The following is a 24,256-nucleotide window of genomic DNA, read 5'->3' as shown; positions in this document are numbered from 1 at the left end:
CACAGGTGCAATTCTGGCCAGACATTATGCTCCATCTCAATTGAAACTCGTACTTGATGACTTTGAAGACACGGACACATATGAAGTGGAAACTATAATTGATCATCGGCAAAATGCCTCGTCCCCTCATGAGTATGAATACCTCGTCAAATGGAAAAATTATCCACATGATCTCAATACATGGGAACCTGAAGAACACTTCATTGAACGACAATGTATAACTGAATATTGGGCCAATCATCACGCCTCTAAGATTGTTAATGCTAGCCCAAACGACCTCATAATTCCCTATCAGAACCTGTTGACTCGGTGCAGAATGTGTCGCCAACGTCTGATGACCATACATCTGTCAGAAAAACCTCTCGACCTAAACGTCGACGCATGCGTCGTTAGATATATCACGACCGCCTTATTTATACCCACCTCAGTATCCATAACAGTAACAATCACAATAAGAGTAATAGCAATAACCATAAAAAAAAAAAAAAAAAAAAAAAAAAAAAAAAAATTTAACAATCATACAAATCAACAATCGCAAAGCTTTATTTCTTCTCTTTACGGTTGCTATTTCTACTTGAAGTAGGACGCAGATTGTATCTCCTTGACCGTCCTACTTGCTTCTGCAAATCCTCCACCTGCTTGGTCAGATTTGCAATTATCTCTCCTTGCTCACGCACCATCTTGTAAAGAGCTACGATGTCCAAGACCATCGTGTCTACTTCCTCCAATACTTTACGGCGCTGATGATGCTGCGCACGTTCAGATTCTCCATCATCCTCCTCACCGCGCTTCCGCACACCAAGCGAAGTCCCTGTGGATGACTCGGTCACAATAGACCCACCAATCTCTAGAGACGGAGAGCGATCACGATAACGAGGATCCCCTCTCTCTCTCCAAAGTGCATGACGGTCGGCTTGTCTGAAGGCAGGATCTCTATCATCGTGCTCAAAACTATTCTCCCCACTAGTGAAAGAAAAGTGAAGTTCAACAGGTGAACTTGAAGGTGAACTTTGAGGAACATTCTTGGAAGACATTCTGAATATGTGTATAATGGAATTGTTCACAGGAATATGAGTGTCTTGAAGTTTAGCTGAAAGTGTGAGAATGGCGAAATGAAGAATGAAGGAATGAAAACGAAATGGCCATCAATTTATGCCCACAAGCATCCATTCACATCCTTTTTCTTCAATTGCCATTAGTCATTTCAAATGGCGTGATGATCAGAACAAATGAACCAATGAATGAATGAGATTTTGGCATGCATCAAAAAAAAAAAAAAAAAAAAAAAAAAAAAACCAACAACAAATGTATTTTGAAAACAACACTTTATTCTGCAACTGGTTTAAAGGTTCTACACACATCTAACAACAGTGCTGCTCTTTCTTGCAAAAGCTTGCTACGAGGCGACTCTACATCAACTGACTCTAATTCAGTGAGAACCTTTCGGAGTTGTCGTTCTGACATCCCCAACGTTGACTCTTGACAACTGCTTGACGTTTCTGTCACAACTTCCGTCTCCGTTGCTACTGAAGTGACAGCAACCTGTGCATGTTGTGATGCCTTGGCTGACGCTTCTAACCGTTGCCAGTCCGCCTCCTTGACCAACATCAGGTTACGACGTCTCAGTTGCTTGAACAACGATGGCTCATGTACCCAGAATACGTCAAAATTGTCACGGCTTATAGGTCTACTGTATAAGTCAAGTTTTTGTCCTCCCTCCAGGTAAAGATACTTGCGAGGTCGCACTTCATCCCCATCCTGATAGAGTGGACTCTCTGTCCGCGCCCTGAAATTGCAGTGTTCACTCTCCAAAAAGAGCTTCTTGATCCTGCGCCCATCCCTGGTAGGACGCTCCCACGGTACATAAGAAAACACTGGGTCAGCGGGTGGACCATCAGTAGAAGGTGAAGACTGGCGACTTGCGCTCTTATCACTTTCCAATTCCTCACGAGCGCGTTTTTTGCCAGCAACTTTGCTGGTGGAAGAAGAAGCAGTGTTGTTGGAGAAAGACATAATTCAAGCAATGCAAAGAATGATAAAATGAGATTTGAAAGCCTGCTTTGTGTTGAGAAGAGTTTGAGTGACAACAATGTTTTAGGAATGAAGGAATGAAAAGCACAATGACCCCCAGTTGATTCTCCTCATTGCTTTTCTCATTACAACTCTCCTTCATCCTGATTCGTTCCTGACATTACAAATCTTTTTCTCCACATGATCTGATCCTGGCTGATCTTTCAAACCAATCATCATTGTGAGTTATAATCGTGTCCTATAAGTGCCACTGATTTGAACCAATCTTTGAACCTGATTCATGCATGTGTAAGAATCTAAAAAAAAAAAAAAAAAAAAAAAAAAAGAAGAGAGAGAAACATGATGCTCGGATATTTGAGCAAATTATTTTGTTCCTAAAAAAAAAAAAAAAAAAAAAAATTTTTTTTTTATGCGCTTACATAAAATAAAGAACTAAGCAATCGCGATCATCCTTCGCGTCCGTTCTCAACCCGCTTGGTGCCTGGAATGTTATGCTTTATTCCTCAATAAAAGAGAAAGTTGTTGTATATTTCAATATACAAGATAATAACGGCCCAGCTATAAGATTAAGAAAAATACTAAAAACACACTAGGAACACACTAGGGGAATTCCCAAAATTAATACGCTAAGAAAAATATAATAATAATAACGCGTCACTAAAGACGCGACAAAACACGACATGGTTCCTGAATAATCCCATGTCGCTTCTAGATAGATATGTAGTTACTTGGTACGAGTCTCTCTACCAGAAAATGAATAAATACCCCATGGATGTGGTGTGTGGACCCACATCTTATTCTCACTTATCTTAGCTTCTGATAACTACTGTCTAAATATTTTTCACCTTCGTCCAGACGACATTCGATGTATAGACCTGACCAAGACTACATGGACCACAAGCCAACTCATGCTCTTCATTCCTATTCCCAAAGAGAAACGACTTGGGAACCGCATCGAGAAGACAGTTTGTATTCGTTCCAACAGTGATCCGAAACTGTGCCCTGTGAATACATTTGCTGCGTATTTGCAAAGATTAACAGATCATCCACTGGAGGTACCACATCCGAAGGATGACAGTCTGACAATTCAACCTCTCATCCGACATTCCAAATATTTGAATCGAGCAGTATCAGCAGAAACCATTTCCAATCACATGGACTCGATCTCAACTAAGATCCCAGAAGTGGAAAAGGCTTCCCGACGTATCAAGCCACGCGCACTCGGCTCTACAGCTGCAGCTACAGCAGGGGTATCGATTGACGACATCATCGCTCATGGTAATTGGTCTTCTCCGGAAACTTTCCAATATTTCTACCGCATGGCTAGTCAGACAAGAACCAATTTTACTGAGATCACCCTGGGACAAAACTCTGGATGCACATTATAGGTCGGCTCCCGCTGTGATAATTACACAGCGTTCTCGAATAATATGAAGAGAAAAGCATATTATCCGAGGGAGCCGACCTATAATGTCCCACCCTCCTCTCCCTAAGCTAGTCTGGTCCGGAGCTCAAGTCGAAGATGCTGATCAATCTTTGTGGCACCATAGTTTTGTAGCAAAAAAAAAAAAAAAAAAAAAAAAAAATTGTTTATTTTTATTTAGTGACTATGGATTTTCGGCGAATTAATAAAGAAAAGAAGTGACACATTATAGGTCGGCTCCCGCTGTGATAATGAAAAAAAGAAAATAGTGACTAGCCCCTTAACAGAAGAACCAAGTCACAAAAAATTATTAACGCACAAGCTGTTTAATACAACCTTAACTTTAAGCGTAAACGTATTAGCGCATAAACGTACAGCGTTTTTAATTGTTTTCGCTAAGTAAAAATAAAGTTTCTCTATGTTTATTTTACATTTCTCCAATGAATAAAAAAGTTGTCCAAAGTTAAGTTAAAAAGTTAGCCGAAAAGGGCGGAGAAATTTATCCGAGTGTTTACAAATTTTGTCCAACCATGCAGTTCAAACATTCCAGAAGGTCATGCGGAAACAACCATGGAACCTTGTGATTTTATCGGCGCGTCCTGAAAATTATCCACCGCGTTGAATTTTTTTCTTGGAATTCAAAAAAAAAAAAGAAAAACGCGTTGTAAAGAGCATGGCGCGTTGGCGCGTTGGCACAATACCAGAAGGCAATGGTAGTTTCCTTGCATTGAGGGACCCATGTATAAAAGGAAGTGGGGTTCAAAGAAAAAAAAAACCAAAGTTACCACCGCTTAGATTTTTCAATCAAGCTCACCTCAACACTCCAAATCACCAAAACCACATTTACTATGGCATCTAGCAAGAACCAACCTGAAATTATCAACTTGGTTGACACCGATGACGAAGAGTTCTACGTTGACCTCGAGGCTCAGAAAGCCGTCTTGAACTGGGATGATAGCTCCAGTGTATGTGTGATCTTGTCAGTTTCATACCCTAAAAATATTTCATCTTCTTGGTTATTAACATTTGTTCTGTGTTCCGCGATATACAATAGGGTCTGTGAGAGTTCAGTGAAAAAAAAAAAAAAAAAAAAAAAAAAAAAACGCTAATATTTAGGATAATATGTATGTAAAGTTACTCAAATTGGTCGCCTATCTTGCTAATAAAGACATGATGTTTGGATAATTCTAATAATCGGTTCGGTTATCAATTTGGAGAACTTGATAATATTTTAGACACATTCGGATAACTTGTGGGATAATTTTATTAGCTTAAATTGGATAAATCTTGTTTTTCTTTGGAGAAACTCAAATTGAAAATAGCGAATCCATTTTTTAAAATGGCGAAAACAATTAAAAACACTGTATTAAACGCGTAAACAAAATTTTTCTAGAACGCTTGATAGGAAGAGCCGCCATCGAAGGATCAAAAAGCAACGTCGCTATGAACGCTTGGCTACCACAAGCCAGTTATTCCTGAAAGACCCCATAACTTTTATTCCATGCTGGCATCTTTTTTGATTTTCATTTATTTATTCGACTATGAAGTATCACCTCAGATTTGACTAGCTGTGAGAGCTCGGTGTTCCCTCAAAGCTATTGAAATCTCGGGCCCCAGGCCCCAGTTTTTGGCGAGTGAATTAATGTAAGACAGAAGTGACGTGACATAGATATTTGTTTCAGATCTTTTTCGTAGCCACAATCCAGCTTTTCTGCATTGTCTTTTTGAATTCAATCTTTTTGAATACGTTCTGAATGAATATGATGAAGATGTCTTTAGAGTATCAAGACGACAGAAGACTTTAAGGACAAACTGTGAGGCTCTTTCATGGCTGCATTTGTTGTTCACTCTTTTTTTAATAGCAAAGTTCATTCATCTTTATTGCTATTAATTTTTAATTCTTTTAATCGCTTCTAGTCTCGGCTTTTTTTTCTTTTTTTTTTTTTTTTTGTAATCAGATTCTTGTGAGCTGTCTTCATTGATCTTGTCCTCTTCCGCTTTTGATTCTGTTTCTGTTTCTGTTTCTGTGTGGTCTTTTGCCTCTGTGGCTTAGTGATTTTCTGCTTCTACTTCTGGGGCTGCTTTTCTTGGTCTTCCGGCACCTTGGCGCGCACCTCCTCTTTTGGATTTTGATTTTATCAGTGACGGCTAGATGTAGAACAGAAAAGGAGAAAGTTTAAATGGACAACTTAGAGGCTGTTGCTAAGCAAAGTCATTTAAGAACTCTTTTTTATTTTTATCGTTGTTGTTAAATGTGCTAGAACTTACGGCTTGCTCTAGTGCGCCCTGTCTTGGGATGATCTGAGATAGTGGCTAAATGGAGTAAGCAGTGTAATTAATCAAATGTATAAATAAGCAATAGAGAGCTAGAGAGTTTTCCTTACCAGTTGCTGGAGTGGGGCTTCCACCAGTCTCTTCGCAGTGGTCGATGGATGAGTCTCCTTCACGGGTTTGTCGTATACCTTCATGGGGGTGGAGTCCTCTTCATCGGTGGGTGGTCTAGCGGTGGATACAACCAAACGGGAGTTTATGCTCGTGCCACGGTCGCTGTTGTAGGCGGTTGTTCTGAAGTGTCCACAGACTTCCAGGTCGATGTTCGTGATTTTCCCTTCAACATGTCCCGCTTTTCTATCTTTGAAAGCCCATCTTGCAACATCGCCATGTCTGATCCTCCATCATCACCCCCCTTGAGTGTCCTTGGTCAGATCCTCGTTTCCCTCAGTCTAGTGAAGGGCACGATGTTTCCTTTGGCTCCAGCAATGAAGAGACTTCGTCTAGTCCTTGGCAAGGACCTCGCTCTGAGTATGGCATTACTTTTTGCATGCTTGTCGAAACTGTTATGCGCTGTACTTCATTTATGTTATCCTTCAACTTGTTGCTCACTTATTTTATTCAATTGTCTAGTTCATCAGGGCCTTTTAGTTGGCGCTCTGATAACGCCGAAGAGTAAGGAGCTTCAGTAGCGGTAGTAATAGTACTTTTATTTCTTGTGTATGACACTAAAATGGAAACATTAATAGTCTTTAAGCCTTACTTCCTGCTACATTACCTAGCGAAATTTGGCATAGCTGGGACAGTTGAAAAGTAAGTATCTTTTAATGCTAAAGAGCTGGTTCAGCAAAGCAATGAGCTTATTGTTTATTTTATTTTATTTATTATACTGTTTATTTTTATTTTTATTTTTTTCTAAGCTTCTCGATTTGACTTCTCATGATGATAGTTTGTACGACGAAGAGGTTCACTTCAACTTAGATGACATGGATGAGTATGATCAGTGGGAAGAAAACATGTACGTCAGACTTGTGACTTTTATTGTTCAGCCTGCAAGTATTTCTTTGTGCAAACCGCTGAATATAATTTACTTCTCTACCGAAATCCTTGCTTAGTGTGGATGCTGCAGCAAACGTACAGGCATACGATGGAGAAGAGGAGAAGCGGTTGCTTCAGAAGCAGCTGGATGATGAGGCCCATTCCTTAGGGACATTATGCCTGAAGGCCGTCATATGCCTGTCATTGTCGAACGAAATTTGAGGCAATATCAAGAACACGCCCAACGAAGTCCTGATTTTTTTTGCTGTGTTTGCTGTCGTGTTCTCTACTTTGAGGATGCAATCACAATAAAGATGAAAGCAGGCTTGGTTGTGGATTTGGATGCGATTGAATGGGTTTGTGTGCAGCACGGTTGCGTACCAACAATGAAGAACAGCAATCCTGTAGCGTGTGCAAGCCAGAGCCTACTGACGGAGACTACGTTGAGACGGTAAGCACCCTTAAAAAAAAGAAAAAAAAAAAAAACGTCATCCCGCAGCGACCATTTTCAGGGACCTTTTTTTTTCCTCACGATATTTGTTCCCCCCTGTTCTCAATGCCATCCACTCTCTTTCTTCGTTTCATTCCCGCATCTTTCACTTTCTTCACCTTTCTTCTCTCTTTGTCGTCTTATTCATTTTTCTCTTTCTTCGACTCTCCAACTTCTACAACTTTGTCTTCATTGCCCAGACTCTTTTTTTTTTGGTTTTTTTTTTTTTTGCCCACTCCCTTCAGCCAAAAACAAGTGCATCTTAAATTGCAGAAATGTAATTTTTGTTTCCTTGGCCTGTCCATTGCAGTCTTATTGTCTATTACTGTCTTTTCTTCAGTTTTTTTTTTTTTTTTTTTTTTTTTTTAGCTTGCCCATCGCGATCCATCGTTGTCTTTTTTTTAGTTCATTGCTGATGCCTGACTAAAAATTTCTTTTTTTTTAGGAACGATCTTCAAAGAATGACGAAATCGTCTTAGGGAGAAGATGAAGAGAGAGACGAAGAAAGAGACGAAGAAAGAGACGTAAAAAGACAAAAGACACGACAAGAATGCCACATTTGCAAGAAAGAATTCGCAAGCTCGACATCTCTTAACAGCCACATTCACGATTGGCGCACTCCAGGGGGCATTATTTATTTCAGTGATGGAGGATCCGTCATTATTCAGCGGAGTGAAGGCCAATATCGTTGCAGGAAATATGTGACACAAAATGAGGATTTCGAAAACACATTCTTGACGAAAGAGCAAAGCCTGCCTCGATTACATTCAAACACAAGTGGAAGCAAGTGTTGTCAATCCCAGTCCTAGTCCAAAAGTCTGGAGATCATTCAACGAGGCTCTTATTGAAGCATCACCAATTTCATCACTATCACTGCAAAAGGCACTCTATTTTGCAGACAAAGTTGGTGAATATCCCATCGGAATTGCTCTGGAAGGGAAAGAGTACAATGTGATGATCAGGAAGGAGATCTTCAACAAACTACCAAGCCAGCCAACTTTCACTCCCATCAATCGACCAACTCAAGCTTCTGAAAGCGCAGCAGCATGGGACACCCAACAATGCGTAAATGCTCCCCCCCATTGCAACCCCTATTAAAGACATCCTTGAAAAGTCACCTTTCATTGGTTCTTTATCAACACGCCATTACATCGAGCTGTCAAAGAAGACAGCCAAATTGCTGAACCTGAATTGGACAGCCTACCCGCAAGCACGGCAGATCTCGAGCCACATCCTCTCTGGTGCGATCATGAACAAAGTGAACAAAGCTGCATCTTAATCAACGGGGTTGAATCCTATGGCCGGACTAGAATGGTTGATTGCCATTCCGAACAAACAGCAACAGTGAAGGGTGTGCCAAAGGACACATCGCTTTCAGAAACAGTCCGAAAAGACAAATACAAGGGCATCCATCCAGTCACCCTGCATGAAAAAGATGGCAAGCGGCTCGTCATCAGCACTTTTACATGCGACATCCTGGTTACAAGTTGTGTTCGTCTTGATCCAGAAGGAAAATCAGCTGTTTCTGTGGGAGGTGATACCCACATCTTCATCATCTCTGAAAAAGATTCTTCAAAAATCCGTATTTTCTTTGACTCTGAGCGAGTCAAGCTCTGCAAGGAAATGAAGAAATCACTTTGCAGGGTGACAAGAAATATGGGAGTGGAGTGTCTACGGCAGATTAGAACAAAGTTCGATCGGTTTAACACATACGACCTCTCTCGGTGCTCTGGGCCAATGACAAACTCAATACTTTATCAGCCATACACAATCTTCACCATTGCCAATTCCGGAGGTGGCCGTGGGAGGGCATTTGGTGCTGGATTTCTTTTCAATAAAATTGGTCAAGCAGTGATTATTAACAAAGAAAAAGCAAAGCTTGCAAGAAGTGTCATTAGAGTCAGTCTCGAACAATGCACGTCTAATCAAGACTTTCGTACGTCTCTCGAGGCAATTCAAGCTCTATTTTCAGATTCCGTAGACGAGATTACAGTGATCGGTAATGCAGAGCTAAACAAACATTAGCCACAATATTGGGAAGCAAGGTCTCTGAGGAAAACAAAAAGATCGCCACTGGTATTGTGCGCCTGTTGACAAATTAAACAGCAATTTTATAAGTAATACGAGCCGGAGACCGTGGCTTCGCCACGGCCGGCTCTTGCCTCGTTAGAAATTTTATGAAGACAAAATAAAGCGTTACCATCTATAACATTTTTATTGACCGGGATCTTTTTTACCATTTTAAAAACTACAAACTATATAGAAATACAATAAAGCAAAATCCGGTAAATTGTATACAGCAGTAAAATAAACAAAAAATAAAATACAAAATAAGGAAGAATATCTAGAAGATACGGTAGTAAATGAGAGGATGCTTATTTACAAACCATTCCTTGGAGACAATGTTCCGCAACTATAGCTCAGGTCTGAGATTTAGCTCAATTGCACCCATTGTACCGATATATGCATCCGCCTTCAGCTTGATGAACCTCACTGGTTTTTTTCAAACCACTGGCTCTGCTTTCAATTATGATGCCTTGCTGAGAAACCTTACTACTGGCGCCAGCCATCAATAGCACGATTCCAGTTGATGAGATGGCCTGTACTGCATTCGCCTTTGCCCTCTCCCCTCATGCTGAGGCCCAGCACGGATGACGACCTTCAGCCGCATGATATCCTCGTGCGCACATTCTCTGACATCTTTGAGCGTATGGGCTATCGGGTAGTGTAGTTCAAGGAGCTGCTGTGGTTACTGCAACAGGCCTTCATCAAGGAATCCCCGAAATGGTTATTACGGAGTCTTGCTTGCTGAGCAGGGTCATGAATGTGAGCATGAGCCTGCAGGAACAGAGAGGCAGCGCCTTCAGTTGGCGTCATAGGATCAATCAGAGTACTAACCCTTCCAATGGTACGAAACGTGTACACTTCATGTAGGTTGTTCGCAAGGTCTTTATCAAGGTTCACTTCCACGAACGTGAACGAAAGAGCGCAGTTATATGCTTATATGTGTTAACGGAATAACTTACCTTGCGGCTCTGCCCATCAAGAAGTTAAACCAAGGCTAAGTGGAGGAATATCCACTTGACCTCTCCCACAGCATAAAGGAAATTCTGGCCGGCTTTTACTACTGCGTTGCACACACATTCTTCAATAAACATGAAGGCACCGCAATAATGGCAACTGACCGGTACCTATATTGCATAATATTGGAACCCGAAACGAAATCTTGGTGAAACCTTTTTCTAGCGGGTGGTAGAAAGTTGTCTTCGACAGAGGAATTATCTTCGGTAGAAGGAGCATCCTCAACAGAAGGATCACCTTTACGCTCGTGTATTCTGAAGGTCGATGGTAAATGGTAAATGGTAATTGTGTAAGATTAAGTACACGCAATGTATAATACAGTATAATAAGCCAATAAAAAACCGAACAAAAAGTAGCACACCCTTGTCTTTGCACGGGTCTTTCATTTTCATCTCCACCATCTCCAAAACAATACTTCGTGTGCACACAGGCCTAGCGCCATTTTGCACTGAGTTACTAACAACGCTATTAAAGCAAGCAGTAAAAAGGAAAAAGCTAAGGATTAATAGTCTATTGCTGAGACGAAAAAATCCAACCGTTGAAAATCAAACTCACCCTTTATTACTTGAGCATGGTCTATATCTACTCCTAGGCAACTGCAGATACTGCATTTATACACTGTAGGAGCTGGTTGACGGTGCTCGCCCTGCAGGTAAGTAATAATGATGGAGGGTTAAAAAAAGAATGACAAAATCTAATGAATATAAAATAGGAACCTTTGCCTCCGAATTGACCCAATATTCTGCACATCGTTGCTGGCAGCGTTATTCAAGTTATAGAAGGTATATAAGCTTAAGCTCAGCATGCACCAACCACTACCATGTCAAAAATAAAATAAAATAAAATAAAAAAAAAAGTTTTCTACGATTGTTAAATACCGAAATCACACTCTTAATTATTTGGGTATGAGCTGCGCACATGGCCTGGACGACTGCACCCACATACAGACGTGGAATGGAAGGGGGAGCGAGGCGATTGGGAAAAATCGTTCTGTCTTTATCAGTTGGGAAAATACTATTAATGTTTATATATTCCAAAAACATAAAAACAAAAAGATAAGAAGGCCTTACTACATTCCTTACATTCTGAGGGCATAGTCTCTTGCCATGTCTGTCGCTGCTGCACAGGCTACATGCCATAAGGCGTAGCATTGAGAGGGATCTTTAACTAATATAGATAATAAAATCCAAAAATAAAATAAAATAAAAATAAATGTAATAGTGGCGAAAGTAGAGAACAGTGGATAAACGTGAATTATATGTAGTCCCTTCGGAAATAAACCGATATTCTCCTCACCTAATGCAATAACAAAAATAAAGTTAGCATTTTAGCATTGGCGGGTATGCAAGCGAAAATGCTAGAATTTAACTGTTACACTAGATTGTTCCTCGCAGAAGAACTACGTAATGTAAATTATCATTCCCATAGTTTTAGATAGGCTTTCTAGCATTACTTTTGTAGTGTAGGAGGTACTCTTTTATGATCATTACTTGGCTATTTAGCTACCTCTATTATAGACAATGCATCAGTATGGTACGTAGGTCCCTTGTCCTCTTTTTGTGAGGGAGATTGTGGGATTGAAAGAGAGCGAACAGTTGTTCATGTGGAGGTATGCGGGACGGCTGCTGGAGATCAACTCGGTGGAGTGAGTGCCGTTAGACCAAGGACTTGAGCTTGGCTATCCTTAGAATAGGACAAACACATCCTTGCTGCAAGAGCAACCTACGTCAAGCAAGCACTACATCGAAGTTCAGCTGCAGTCTTAAACCTTTCTACCTCATTTTTCCTTTCTTCCCCTTTTTCCATCTCCTATTCAAGCAATGCAAGCAGGGCAGAGCCGATTGGCCTATAAGCCCAGTCATATTCCTTCACCTGTTCTCCTCCTTGTAAGCTCTCTTCAAACCTCCGTCTCACCGGACTTGCCATGCTTTGATGACCCATTTGGCAGGTGGCGAAGGTCTGACAGATGAACGTATGGGACATATCTTTTTTTTTTCTTTTCAAATGAAGAGTGAAAGATATGTGAAGGTAAAGTGTGTGAAAGCAAGGAATGTGATAGAAGAAGGTGTAGAGTGGTAAAGTACGCTAAGAGTTCAGGCCCATAATATGTATATACTCTCGCATCGTATATTGTTGACATGACCTTTAATAGTGTGTATGGTATACCGTACTCAGAGTAGAGGTCAAATTTTTTTGAGCAAAAATTTTTTGGTGTCGACATTTGCAATGAAGAGAGCACTACCCTTTATTTTCTCTTTTCATTTACAAATAAGATACCTCTTTATTTCCACCCAGGGAGCCATATTGGGGCCAAAGCCACTCTCTGTAGCAGTCACTTTGCCTTCATGCAGTCACATTTCGGCACGTGCAGACACCCTTTCGTTTTAATATATAGGATGTCAAAATATAAACCTTTTGCTGCTGTAGACAATGTTTCTTTTTGTTCTTACGAGGCTAAGCATTAAATTTTCTAACGAGGCAAGAGCCGACCGTGGCGAAGCCACGGTCTCCGGCTCGTATTTATTTAAATAAATTCGTCTCAGACTAACAAGACCACTCAATATAATCAAGAGGGATTCATTGAATTGTGCTCTTAAAGTTTGATTCATCATCGACGATTTATATTTTAGGTTAGTGTATGTATATAACATAACAATAGAATTAAGACAAAACCGTTGTGTCCATCTCTCAGTGTTTTTCGGCGCAATGCTTTCACAAAGCCACCTTAGTTCTCTTTACATTGCCTTCGCAGGAGCAAAAAGGATGCACAGAGAACACCAATCCCTCGTGGAATTAGCTTTTCACTGATATCGTGCTTTTAGAAGAATGTTCTTTGTTGCCTCACTCATCGGATCGCAACATACAGCTTTTGATCAATTCGAATGAAATGACAAAAGCACCGGTCCCTATTGAACAAGCTTTTCATTCTTCCAGCACAACGATGGAACAAGATTATAATTGAATCAATAAAGTAATACTTATCGTTTAGAACAAACATGATGAGGATTAAAGAAGATGATGGGATTGAATGAATCAGAGAGGGCTTGTTTTTAAACTGCATCTATTTATGTGTCCTGGATGACGTGATCGAAATGTAATGGCGTCTCAAATATGGATTGTTTACGACGCAAAAAACATGTTGGTTTGCGGCACAAAAATTTATGCAAATGAGTCATGTACACCGCAATTGTATGAGAGATTGAGATGCAAAAAAGGATGCATGAATTGTTGCGGTCAAAAAAACAGCCCAACATTAAACAGATCATTTCAAAAGACAGACTTTACTTTTGCATCAACTTTCATCTCTTTCATTGAACCATTAAACAATCACTTAACATCAACTCTAATCAAAAACATGAATCATTCTGAAGAGGCGGTTCCTGAAGGCTGCCACTACAACAATTGCGAAAAATTATTACCTCTCTCTAAGATCAGGTCGCGAGAGCTAAAAGACGATTCGAATGTGGCATACAAGAAACTTGATATATCATCGAAACACCACTATGGTCGTTATCATAAAGACTGTTCAACCACCTTTAATTATCGCAAACCAGATATCGGTATCGATCGTTTATTGGAGGTACATCGAGATTCACAGGCCGATTACAACTATATTTGTGTGTTCTAATTTCTTTCGAGACCGAGCATCCGTATCGAGGCACTTTAAAGACTGTGATTATCTGAAACAAATGATGCCAACCATTAATAGTAAAGTTCCGTCAGGACCCATCAAATTTCCTCTTCCATTCAGCATCCCTGCTCCTCTCAAGCATAAGTCAAAAAAAAAGAAAAGTTGAAGAAAGTAGCACCAACACCAATACAGTACAAGAAACCTCCATTCAAGTTTTACAACTTCAAAAGCAGGTGGCAGATCAAGAAAACATGATCCAGGAACTGAAGAAACAAGTTGAGGACCTTCATCGTCAAAAGACTAGTACTTTAATATCTTCTTTTCTTATATTAAAACGAGCTAGAGACCGTGGCTTCGCCACAGCCTGCCCTTGTGCCTTATTAAAAAATTTAATGCTTTGCCTCGTGAGAACGACATAAAAGGTTGTCTTTATTGTAGTTCAAAATAAGATACAAAATAAGATACAAAATAAAATACAAAAAAAAAATGTTACAACCAAGAGGGGAGCATCTGGCAGAATAACGTCAGATGGAGTAACGGCAGAGGTGAGTTGGAGGCTGGCGTGAACAAACTGGAGATGAATAAGCGACAGAATACCTGAAGATCAAAAGATATGGTGTCTACAAAGCACCTTTGAAGACTATGTTCCGGGTGTATATCCCAGGCTTGCCTTCTATCTTCCCGTCCCCTATCAGTACCTTAAGATTGTTTGGGCCAGTACATCATGATAAAGCAACATAGGGATGGCCATGACTGAAGACATCTTGAGGAAGATAAACACCGTGTTTAAGTGTCTGTCCTTGAGACTTGTTGAAAGCCATGGCGAAGGCTGGCTTGACTGGAAACTAGCGTCTGCAGAGCATGATTGGGGAAGAATGGTCATCAATCGCTGTAAGCGGTATGTGAGGAATGAATATACGCTCTCCTTGATATAGCTCTTTGATAATCGCAACCTGTTTGATTCTCAGGATGGCTGTTAACCCGCATATTCTTGCTCAGTCTGAATGCCGCCACTGAAGGCCTATATAAGATCTTTTTAGTGAAGCATCCTCAATCTGAGCCTGGGTCCCACGGATGACAACCAGAAGTACCTTTCTGAAGTCGCCTCCAAATACAAACACCTTACCACTGAATGGAGTATCCTGTCCCATAATATCCCGAAGTAGCCTGTCGACAGCCTCAAAGCAATGCCTGTACTGTAAAGGAGTCTCGTCCCAGAAGACGCCAGCATTGCATATTCTCATCTCGCCGCATACTAAGATTGAAGGTGGAGCGACAGTCAAAAGGGATCGGTATCTTGAACATAGAGTGGGCTGTATGGTCATTATGAAGAATGAGAAAGGCAATCCCTGATGGTGCAACAGCAATCACACTTAGTTTATGTCGACCAGTGAGACAGCCAATGAGTGTGCTGTATAACAATGATTTGCCTGTTCCTCCTGGGCCATCAATGAAAAAAAGCCTCTTATGAACCTCACCCTTGGCTGCTTTGATGATGTGTTTTAAGGCGATTCTCTGGTCCAAGTTCAAGTGCACCACGTTGTTGAGCGCCTCTTGTTCAAATTCCCATTGCTACTGCGTGTCACCAACCTGATCTTCCCTCTGCAGGGCATTTTCAAGCTCTTGGGTCATCTCTGGAAAGTTAGCCAGGCAGGATCCAAGCTCCTTCAGTACTTCATTCAGATCATAAAGTGCCGAGCCCTTAGCTTGTTCCTCTGCGCTATCTTCAGCGATAGTAGTTGTCTCTTCCAAGAGCCCTCTACATGTATTAAGAAAGTCTTCTGACAGATCCCTTGCAAAGCGAGTCCACAAATCCAGCGGACCAGAGAAGAAACAGCTTTCGAGTGGTTCGAGCCGCCATAGATAGAGCGAGAGCGCTTGGTAGGCAACTGAGTTGTAGGAGGTGCAACAGATGACGAACGTGTGGAACGTGTGGCAGGCATGATTTTTTTTTTTCTTTTTTAAAAAAAACTGATAAAATAGACGAAAGCAATGAAAAAAAAGGTCCAGGGAAAATGGAGGCAGATTTAGGTGTGCTGAGAAAGTAGGACAGTAAAACAAAGTGAACAGGTTTACATTTTAGATCTGCAGTGCATCGTAGACGCGACTTTTTTTTCAGGCTCGATTAGAGTTTCAAAATAAGGGCCGTGTCATATGGTCAAATTAAACTATGTAAATTAAGGAACAATAAATCACGTTTTGGCTCTATCCGTGTTCTTGGTAAAAAACAGTTGCCGTTTATGACAAGTACCTTTAGATTATTTGGGTTTATACATCGAGACAAAGCAGTGTAGAGATAACCATGGCTGAAAGCATCTTGGGGAAGATAAACACCGACATGTTTGAGCTTCTGTCACTCTCCAAGAAGCTCTACCAAGCGTGGAATATGCTCTCGATGAGGGGTTTCTATTTGACCTCTCCCACAGCACAACGAAATTCCTGGCTGGTGTTTGCTGCTGCCATGAACGCGCTCTTCGAGGATAGGTTCTACACGCAAGTAGACAGGCTACAGGTATTTTACTACAATCAACTTCAAGCACACCATAGATCTCCTCCAGAGGAAGCCACATTGCATTCAAACACAATACAACGTTGCTCATACCCAAACCTATGATTAGTATCTTCGCTTGGAGGCCTTCATTACGTTAAGGTGTACGTAGATGATATTATTATACCTTCCAGCGATAACAAAGGACACTCTGAGCACCCCATAATGTTTCTCTCTTGATTAAGGATGGAGTCGGGTCTATACCGATGTTTCAGCTCCAGATAATTGTATCTCTAACTATATCGAGTTTTCTATATTGACCCCAACTTACACAAAATAGAATGTCTCACTTTTTGAGCATTTCGGTACAACGGCGATTGTGCTGTATCGGGCTGTCAATATGTTAACAGGCGGATCAAAGTCAGAGCGAATAGAAGAAAAGTAAAATATCGGGCAAGATGTTTCGATAAGGTTCTGACATGTCAAACAAGAGATTTCCAATGTCAAACAGGAGATTCTTAAGTCAAACAGAAGATTTGATTAAACTGGTTCATCATGGGAAACAACCTAAACAACCTAACCTAATCTAGCAATTACTGGATAAGGACAGTATACGCTATTGCCGTTCTGCTGTATAGTATGAACAGGCGAAGACAGATCATTTGGCTATAGAGGGGTAAGAAAATAAAGAGTCCCAAGGAAAAGATATCATCACATTGATTTTGTGCCTCCAAAGTATGAGCAACTAGACCCTGACTGAGTATCGCAACAGCAATACACGGACACAGCCTTCTGCACAACTACCCCAACTATCCTACATCTGCATTATGCCTTTTCGGCTACATGAAGCTGTATGTTGTCAACTATGACGACAAGACTTGTGTGATTGGCTGTCTCACAGGCATGTCATATGGAAATTTCGAAAATTGTCTTAGATGTGTGGATCAGACGTTCTGATGGCTATCTCAAGTCTCACTTCATTAGACGAGTGATTCAGCCCCTGATGTAACTGAGATAGGATAAGAATAGTCAAACAGAAAAGCATCTTTGACTTATAGCTATAGGTTGCTTGATGTTTCAAGATATGTTAGGTATTCCGCTATCATATACAGGTAAATTTTTTTTTTTGCTTTTTTTTTTTTTTTTTTTATAAAAAAGCAGACACTCCTACACCTTTCCTTTTCCTTATCCTCAAGTACCTTACAACACTAAAAAAGCTACTTTACTATCCACCATCCATTCCACATCATGAAGTTCTCAATCGCCGCCGCCCTTTCCGTAGTTGCTGCCGCCTTGGTCATGTCCGCCGAAGGTAAGATCTTTACACCTGTTCATATGCATATGCATGTTTACGAGTTATATATTATTAAAATATACTAAACATTTACCTCATTATCACCTTCCATTTAATCTTATAGCTGGCCCAATCAAGATCCCAATCGGTGACTCGGTTGAGGAAGCCAGCATTGGTTGCAGACTGACAAACAGCTGCCCTGCTAATGTCAAGGAAGCCGACTCGGTTGAGGAAGCCAGCATTGGTTGCAGACTGACAAACAGCTGCCCTGCTAATGTCAAGGAAGCCGACTCGGTTGAGGAAGCCAGCATTGGTTGCAGATTGACAAACAGCTGCCCTTAAGATTAAGGTCAAGAAAGCCAACCTTGAAATAAACTCAGAGATGATACTGGCTATGTACAGGGATAACTTAAATCCACAAGTGATCGGTATGATGGAGCTCCTTTGATTCTATAGAAAATAAGACCAGAAATAAAGCTTAAAATATTATGAACTACTTTTTGTCTCGTTAAGAGAGACGATGTTGTATTTTGTGAGAACTATAAAGAAAAATACCCGACTTTAGTCATTGTAATGCTATGAAGAGCTTTGTAATATGATCACATCCACTGGATCACAAAATAAAAAAAGTGAAAATAAAAATAAAAATAAAAATATATTATCTACAAGACTAAATGCGCCCGCAATATATAGGGTCCTCCTTCTTATGACTTTTGATCGAATATTTTAAGAAGGCCAAAAGCTACAACATTAAAAGAGAAAAAAATATTTGATAGACACCGCATTGGGACTAAGAGCCAGCATCTTTTAGAGTAGGTCATGGATCCTCTACATGGAACGAATTGCTCACAGTGCTTTGATTACCAAGCCAGCATAGAGCGGCACTTTTCACGCATCCCTTAACGAAGGTGAATACAATAATTTGATGGGCCATATTGTGGAGACTTGCAGTTTAAATATGTACATTGCTTCCAAGAAAGAAGTATAGAACCATCTCTACGGGATGCAAAAGATGAAAAAGCATTGGTAAGTAAAATAAAGTAAGGGAAAAAAAAACCCCCCCTTATTGGTGGCACATTTTTCTCAAACAATTTATACTCATTACAGCAATTGCGTTGGTCCATTTAGAGTAAGAGGTCCAAACGACATACATCATGCAGTCAACCACTCCATCTTGGCTGTATTTCCTAATCCTGATAAGGTTGCACTGTATTACTGAGTTTAGATTCTTGAGAGCGTCATGTGGTCAATGCACAGCAATGATAGGATGATATTTGTTTGGGTGTGGACACATGTTGTAGTTTTATTTTAAAAAAATGTATATCATACCACAAAGTCCAACTTGTTCTTTTTTGAAATTGATATAGGCTCATTACGGAACCAAAACTTGTATTTACAAAACTCATCTTGAAAAAAGGATATGGACATATAAGAGGTATTTCGTGCCTGCAGATTTCCTAAGGCAATTGTTGATTCCATCCTTTCAAAAGTCCACCAATTTCCACAGGCCTTGGAGAATACAGCTTCACATTGTGCTCTCCTTTTGGAGGGGTTGATTCTAGAGGGCTGGTGCGATTGGTAAGGTAACAACGCGCACGATTGCCACCTAGCAGTTTACCTTGATACTATTGCTGTCAGAGACAAAGGCTTGAGCATGCAATCAATCGATCTTTTAAAGTCTCAAATGACAACCATTCTAAAGCAGTATAGAGATTCGGTAACATGCCTCTAGAAAAAGGGAAAAGGGGTCGGAAAGGTGTTTTGTTTTTCTTCTGGCAGGGAAAGAAGGAATGAAAAATAGTAAATGTTGCTAGATGTGCTAAAAGGATGGAGGTAAGTAAATGGTCTACTGAATGGTCTACGAAGGACGACCTATTCACATTGTCATAGGTACCATGGACGTATGTGTCACCTTTCTTCATTGAAAATCCGACGAGAAATAAAGAAAAATAAACTAAATAAAAAGATCCCTCTGCCCTGCAACTCTGATCTACATCTACTTCTCGAGCCAAAAAGGGGTGGTGTGGGTGGGACATACGTCCATGGTACCTATGACAATGTGAATAGGTCGTCCTTCGTAGACCATTCAGTAGACCATTGTCTACGGTACCATGTCCGTATGTGGCTCCAGAGGGATCGCCAAAGAGAACTAAACTAAAACAAAACTAAAACTAAAAGAAAACTGAACGAAATGAACAACTAACTAAAGAAAATCTAGCCTAGAGTGCTCATGGACATGTTGTTGGAGGTGGCACTCGACAAACGGTAGTGCTTCTCGAAGACTTTCGGGGACGACCAATTCCCCTGCACCATGATATCAGCCACTGGTACGCCTGCTATAGCCGCGAGCGTAGAACCTAAGGCTCGGAGCTTAGGAGCTTTCTTGTCTCCTAAATCCATCAGCGAAGAAATCCTACTCATGTGGGAGCCAATAGTAGTCGCACGCGCCGGCTGGGTGTGGTCTTTCACAAATCTAATCAAAGGTACAATGCTTCTTGTTGGGTCCTTCGGATGAGGAGAGGTAGTGGAAGGACAAGACAGCCTGTCCAGGTAAGCGGTGTATGCGTCGACAGGGCATAGCTTCTTGTCAAAGTGAGAACCAATGGTCACATGCTTAATGATACGTTGTCCATCACTCTTCTCTTTTGGGAAAACAACAACAAGCTGAAGCTTCCCTAACACAAGCTTGGAGAGACTGACATCTACACATCTGATGTCGTCTGGTCTCATGAAGCCACAGACGCCTAAGAGCCAACACAGCTTCCATGTAAGCTCCTCAAAAGGCAACTCCATATTTGCTGATGACTGCCGAAAATGGTCCAAAACAGGTGTGATGTCAAAGTGACCAGACCTGGACTCAACGACACCTTCTTGCTTTCCAGCCTTGAGGAACTGGCGGTAGTATTCATCTGATCGTACTCTCTCTGGGTCACGAAATAGGGCGAGGACAGCCGACTTCATGGTCATCAGCGTGGACCACTTCAAATTGCGAGCGACCCGCACGTAGTGTAGCCAGTTCACTACTGGGATCGCGGGGTTAATCCCTTGTTCGAACGAGCCCTCTTTCAGCCAAGTGACGAATTCAGCTTGATGCTTTTCGTACTCTCGCTTGGTGCTCTTGGATCCTTTGTGAGCACAGATAAACTCAGTCACCGCTGGCGAGAGGCCATCTATGAGCATCCTCGTCCTCTTACTCTCCACGCGGTAAGGCCCCAGTGTGGATTCTTGAGCAGGATGTGCGCGTCGTTTCCTGGTGGAGGGAGAACACATGTTCGTGGAATCGGTAAAGGGGGTTGGGTCGCCATTGCCTGTATCTTCGGGAACCAAATCGCCGATGGCCAAAATGGAGTAATTATGGTCGCTTCCAGGCCTTCCTGGTCTAGCTTCTGCAGGATCCTTGGAAGTAAGTTCCATGGAGGACAGATGTAAAGGTTGCCCAAGTGGCTCCACTTGTGTCTCAGCGCATCGAAGTCCACTGCCAAAGGATGAGGTTTCCATGTCATGAACTGAGGAAGCTGGTTGTTGCTGGGCGATGCAAAGAGGTCTATCCGATGAGGCCCCCACTGCTGGTCTAGACGACGGAAAAATGACGGGTCCAGCCTCCATTCGAGCTGCGCTTGCATCCGGCGTGATGGTGCATCTGCTGGATTGAATACTGAAGGTACATATGTGGTCCTGAGTCTTGTGCCTGTTGCTAGACAATGCTTCCATATTTTGTCCGCCAGGTCCATCAGAGGTTGTGAACGAGTTCCGCCGAACCGGTTGATGTAAGCGATGGTGGTTGTGTTGTCGATTACTAGGTTGAGCATCCTCCCTTGTGTTTGCGGTAGAGTGACTGCGTAGTACACGGTTAGTAACTCTTTTAAATTGATGTGTTGGTGGCGTATGTTTGGTGGCCATAGCCCTGTCCAAGTGCGCTGCCCTATGACGATCCCCCAGCCTTGGTCGGAGGCGTCTGTGTACACGTCCATCTGAGTTGGCGACTGAATCCATGACGTCCCGTTCCACTCCTTGAGTTGGTGTGTCCACCAATCCAGATCGGCTCGAGCTCTGTCGTCCAGTGAGATCGTCGCTTCCCAAGATGACCCCTGATGGCTGAGCGCTCTGTTCTTCAATGCCAGAAGATGCCGCGTCATTAGACGAGCTGGAAATACTGCTGCTGTCGTCGCCATGGCTTTCCCTATGAACGTAGCCAAGTTGCGAACCGTCGTCCATCCCTTGCTGAGCATCTTCGCTGCTTCTCGCCGTATGTCCCTGACCTTGGACTTCGGTACCGAGAGGGTCATGTCGGTGGTGTTGATGGTGAAACCCAGATGATCTAGACATTTCGTTGGCATCAGAGAGGATTTCTCCTTGTTGATGAGGAATCCAAGAGACTTGAGTTTGTCCAGGACAAGATTCGTGTGCTCTTCTGCTTGGGCTTTGGAGTTGGCCATGATCAACAGATCGTCGATGTAAGCTGTCAGCCGTATTCCTCGACGCCTCGCCCATCTCAACACCGGGCGTAGGACCTTCGTGAAGACTAACGGCGACAGTGACATCCCGAAAGGTAGAGTGCGAAACTGATACAGCTGACCCTTCCACTGAAACTGAAGGTAAGGACGAAAATGTGGATGAATCAGCACATGAAGGAAAGCATCTTTGAGATCGATGCTCGTCAAATAATCGTTCTTCTGAAGGGTATTGCATACTACCTGAATCGTCTCCATCTTGAACGAGTCTGTGATGATAAATTGATTGAGAGGACGTAGGTTGAGGACAGGCCGGAGGTCCCCTGTCTTCTTGGGGATAGTAAACAAACGACTCTGGAAACCAGGTCCCGAAGCGTGCTCTATGGCTTTTTTGGCCAGAAGTGCGATCACTTCGTTCTCTATCGCCAGTGTCTCCTCCTTGGATAGATGCGGGGAAAGGGCTCTTGATGTGTGTGTTATTGGAGGTTGTCTGTGGAAGGGAATCTGAAAACCGTTTCCAATCACGGAGCGGACCCACCTGTCGTCCGTGAGGAGCCTCCAAGCCCTCGAGTAGAGGTGCAGACGGCCTCCTACTGGCTCTTGTTGGCGCTGCCGCGTCCCCGTCCACGGCTGCCTCTGTAAAAATACTGTCCCTGCTGGTTGTTATGCATGGGCTCTCCATACCCGTAAGTGAGCTGAGGAGGTGTGGCTTGTTGTGCTTGATGATGATTCGCTGGTGAATAAGGTTGCGATTGTGATGGAAATTGCTGGAACTGTTGCTGCTGGTGGGGGTACATGTTAAAGTAAATACCCCTGCTGCGAGAACCGGAATTGCGACCGGACCCTCTGTTTTGCAAAGCTGTCTTGCGAGGCTTGCTGGCCTCCTGGTACTCCTCAGCAGCTTTAATTCGGGCTGCAATATCATCTTTAGTGATAGTTGCAGTCTTTTCATGATCAGGGGCTGGCTTGAGACCCTTTGCGTACACAAAATTATCCATGCGCAGATCGGTGATTTGGCGTGCTGTAACGGCCAGATGAGATCGCATGGCATGCCCAAAATCTGCGACGATCTGCCGTAATGCAGGATCGTGCACTTTGTGAAAGTATTCTGCCAGGAATTCGTCCAAGGGTCGCGTAGCGTGGGCCTGACGTTCCTGTAGTTGGGATAACCACTTGTCCACTCGTTGAAAAGAAGTGGTCTCCTGAGGCCAAGGCAACTCAAGAGAGGGCGCTTTGTACTGCTGATCTGGGTTCTTGGGATAGAGGACGTACTCGGTGAGGATGTTATCGTCGCCAGAGTTGTCCGGGGGACGGAAGAAATGAGAGCCGTCAAGGGAAGGTACAGCCGCTTTGAGGGTATCAGAGAGGACAAGTATCTTGGCCTGTGGGCGATCAATGGTGATGGGGGAAGGGGAAGAGGAGGAAGGGTTGGCCTGCGTAAGGGCAGCCACCTGCTGACGAAGAGTGTTGATTTCATGAAGGAGTGCATTATGAGTGTTGTCGGTAGAATTGTCGCTCATTGGAACGAATAGATAATAGTCTGCAACGGATGAGTTCCAGGAGCGACGAGAAGAAAGATGTAGATCAGAGTTGCAGGGCAGAGGGATCTTTTTATTTAGTTTATTTTTCTTTATTTCTCGTCGGATTTTCAATGAAGAAAGGTGACACACACATACGGACATGGTACCGTAGACAATGGCGGACATAGTTCATGGTGATGATGGTGATGATAGAGCCTAATTTTTTTTTTTTGCTGGTTGATTAATTTTACTGATTTTTTATCTTAATTGGCATGCGATAGACAGCTAATTTCTGCTAATAGAAAGCACAGAGAACTAGATCCGATCTGCCCATGAGTTGATGAAAGGTAAAGGGTAGATTTGCCTCGTTTACAGTCCGAGAGATAAAATAAGCGAATAGGTCTAAAGAAGTGCCAATTGTTCGTCCTTCGGAGGAGACAATGGATGTGTTACCTTTCTTTTATTGCTACTACTGGAAATAAAGGATTTTTTTTTTGACTACTGCATACACTGTGGAGCCCTCTTGGATGTTCCAATC

General features: G+C 42.2%; 5 protein-coding genes across 5 annotated transcripts; 3 read left to right on the top strand and 2 right to left on the bottom strand.

Annotated features, from left to right (window-relative positions):
* Positions 1–668: 668 nt before the first annotated feature.
* BCR41DRAFT_365822 (hypothetical protein) lies at positions 669–1,257 on the bottom strand. Its single transcript, XM_022026186.1, has one exon. It carries the CDS (start codon positions 1,019–1,021, stop codon positions 848–850), a length of 174 nt encoding a protein of 57 aa, XP_021875126.1. The 5' UTR covers positions 1,022–1,257; the 3' UTR covers positions 669–847.
* Positions 1,258–1,315: 58 nt separating this feature from the next.
* On the bottom strand, positions 1,316–2,337 carry BCR41DRAFT_427046 (hypothetical protein). The gene has a single exon (XM_022030823.1). It carries the CDS (start codon positions 2,011–2,013, stop codon positions 1,327–1,329), a length of 687 nt encoding a protein of 228 aa, XP_021875125.1. The 5' UTR covers positions 2,014–2,337; the 3' UTR covers positions 1,316–1,326.
* A 6,191-nt stretch (positions 2,338–8,528) lies between these two features.
* Positions 8,529–9,278, top strand: BCR41DRAFT_403493 (hypothetical protein; the record flags this gene model as incomplete). The annotated part of the gene is made up of 1 exon (XM_022029351.1): positions 8,529–9,278. A coding segment is annotated over one exon (750 nt), but the record flags the coding sequence as incomplete, so codon positions are not given.
* A 4,153-nt stretch (positions 9,279–13,431) lies between these two features.
* On the top strand, positions 13,432–13,962 carry BCR41DRAFT_376080 (hypothetical protein; the record flags this gene model as incomplete). The annotated part of the gene is made up of 1 exon (XM_022027014.1): positions 13,432–13,962. One exon carries the CDS (start codon positions 13,432–13,434, stop codon positions 13,960–13,962), a length of 531 nt encoding a protein of 176 aa, XP_021875123.1.
* Positions 13,963–17,626: 3,664 nt separating this feature from the next.
* BCR41DRAFT_427045 (hypothetical protein) lies at positions 17,627–18,241 on the top strand. The gene is made up of 2 exons (XM_022030822.1): positions 17,627–17,765; positions 17,872–18,241. Exons 1-2 carry the CDS (start codon positions 17,702–17,704, stop codon positions 18,087–18,089), a joined length of 282 nt encoding a protein of 93 aa, XP_021875122.1. The 5' UTR covers positions 17,627–17,701; the 3' UTR covers positions 18,090–18,241.
* The last annotated feature ends 6,015 nt before the right edge of the window (positions 18,242–24,256 follow it).

The sequence above is a fragment of the Lobosporangium transversale genome, assembly GCF_002105155.1.
Source record: "Lobosporangium transversale strain NRRL 3116 chromosome Unknown BCR41scaffold_100, whole genome shotgun sequence".
Taxonomy (NCBI): domain Eukaryota; kingdom Fungi; phylum Mortierellomycota; class Mortierellomycetes; order Mortierellales; family Mortierellaceae; genus Lobosporangium; species Lobosporangium transversale.
The sequence above is the reverse complement of the archived record's forward strand: the minus strand, read 5'-3'. Positions and strand labels throughout refer to the sequence as shown.

Excerpts from the sequence above, each read along its gene's own strand:
- BCR41DRAFT_365822 (XM_022026186.1), bottom strand. The coding sequence starts at position 1,021 with ATGTTCCTCAAAGTTCACCTTCAAGTTCACCTGTTGAACTTCACTTTT.
- BCR41DRAFT_427046 (XM_022030823.1), bottom strand. The coding sequence starts at position 2,013 with ATGTCTTTCTCCAACAACACTGCTTCTTCTTCCACCAGCAAAGTTGCT.
- BCR41DRAFT_427045 (XM_022030822.1), top strand. The coding sequence starts at position 17,702 with ATGAAGTTCTCAATCGCCGCCGCCCTTTCCGTAGTTGCTGCCGCCTTG. Across the intron at positions 17,766-17,871 it reads CTTGGTCATGTCCGCCGAAG|CTGGCCCAATCAAGATCCCA; the intron begins GTAAGATCTTTA and ends TTAATCTTATAG.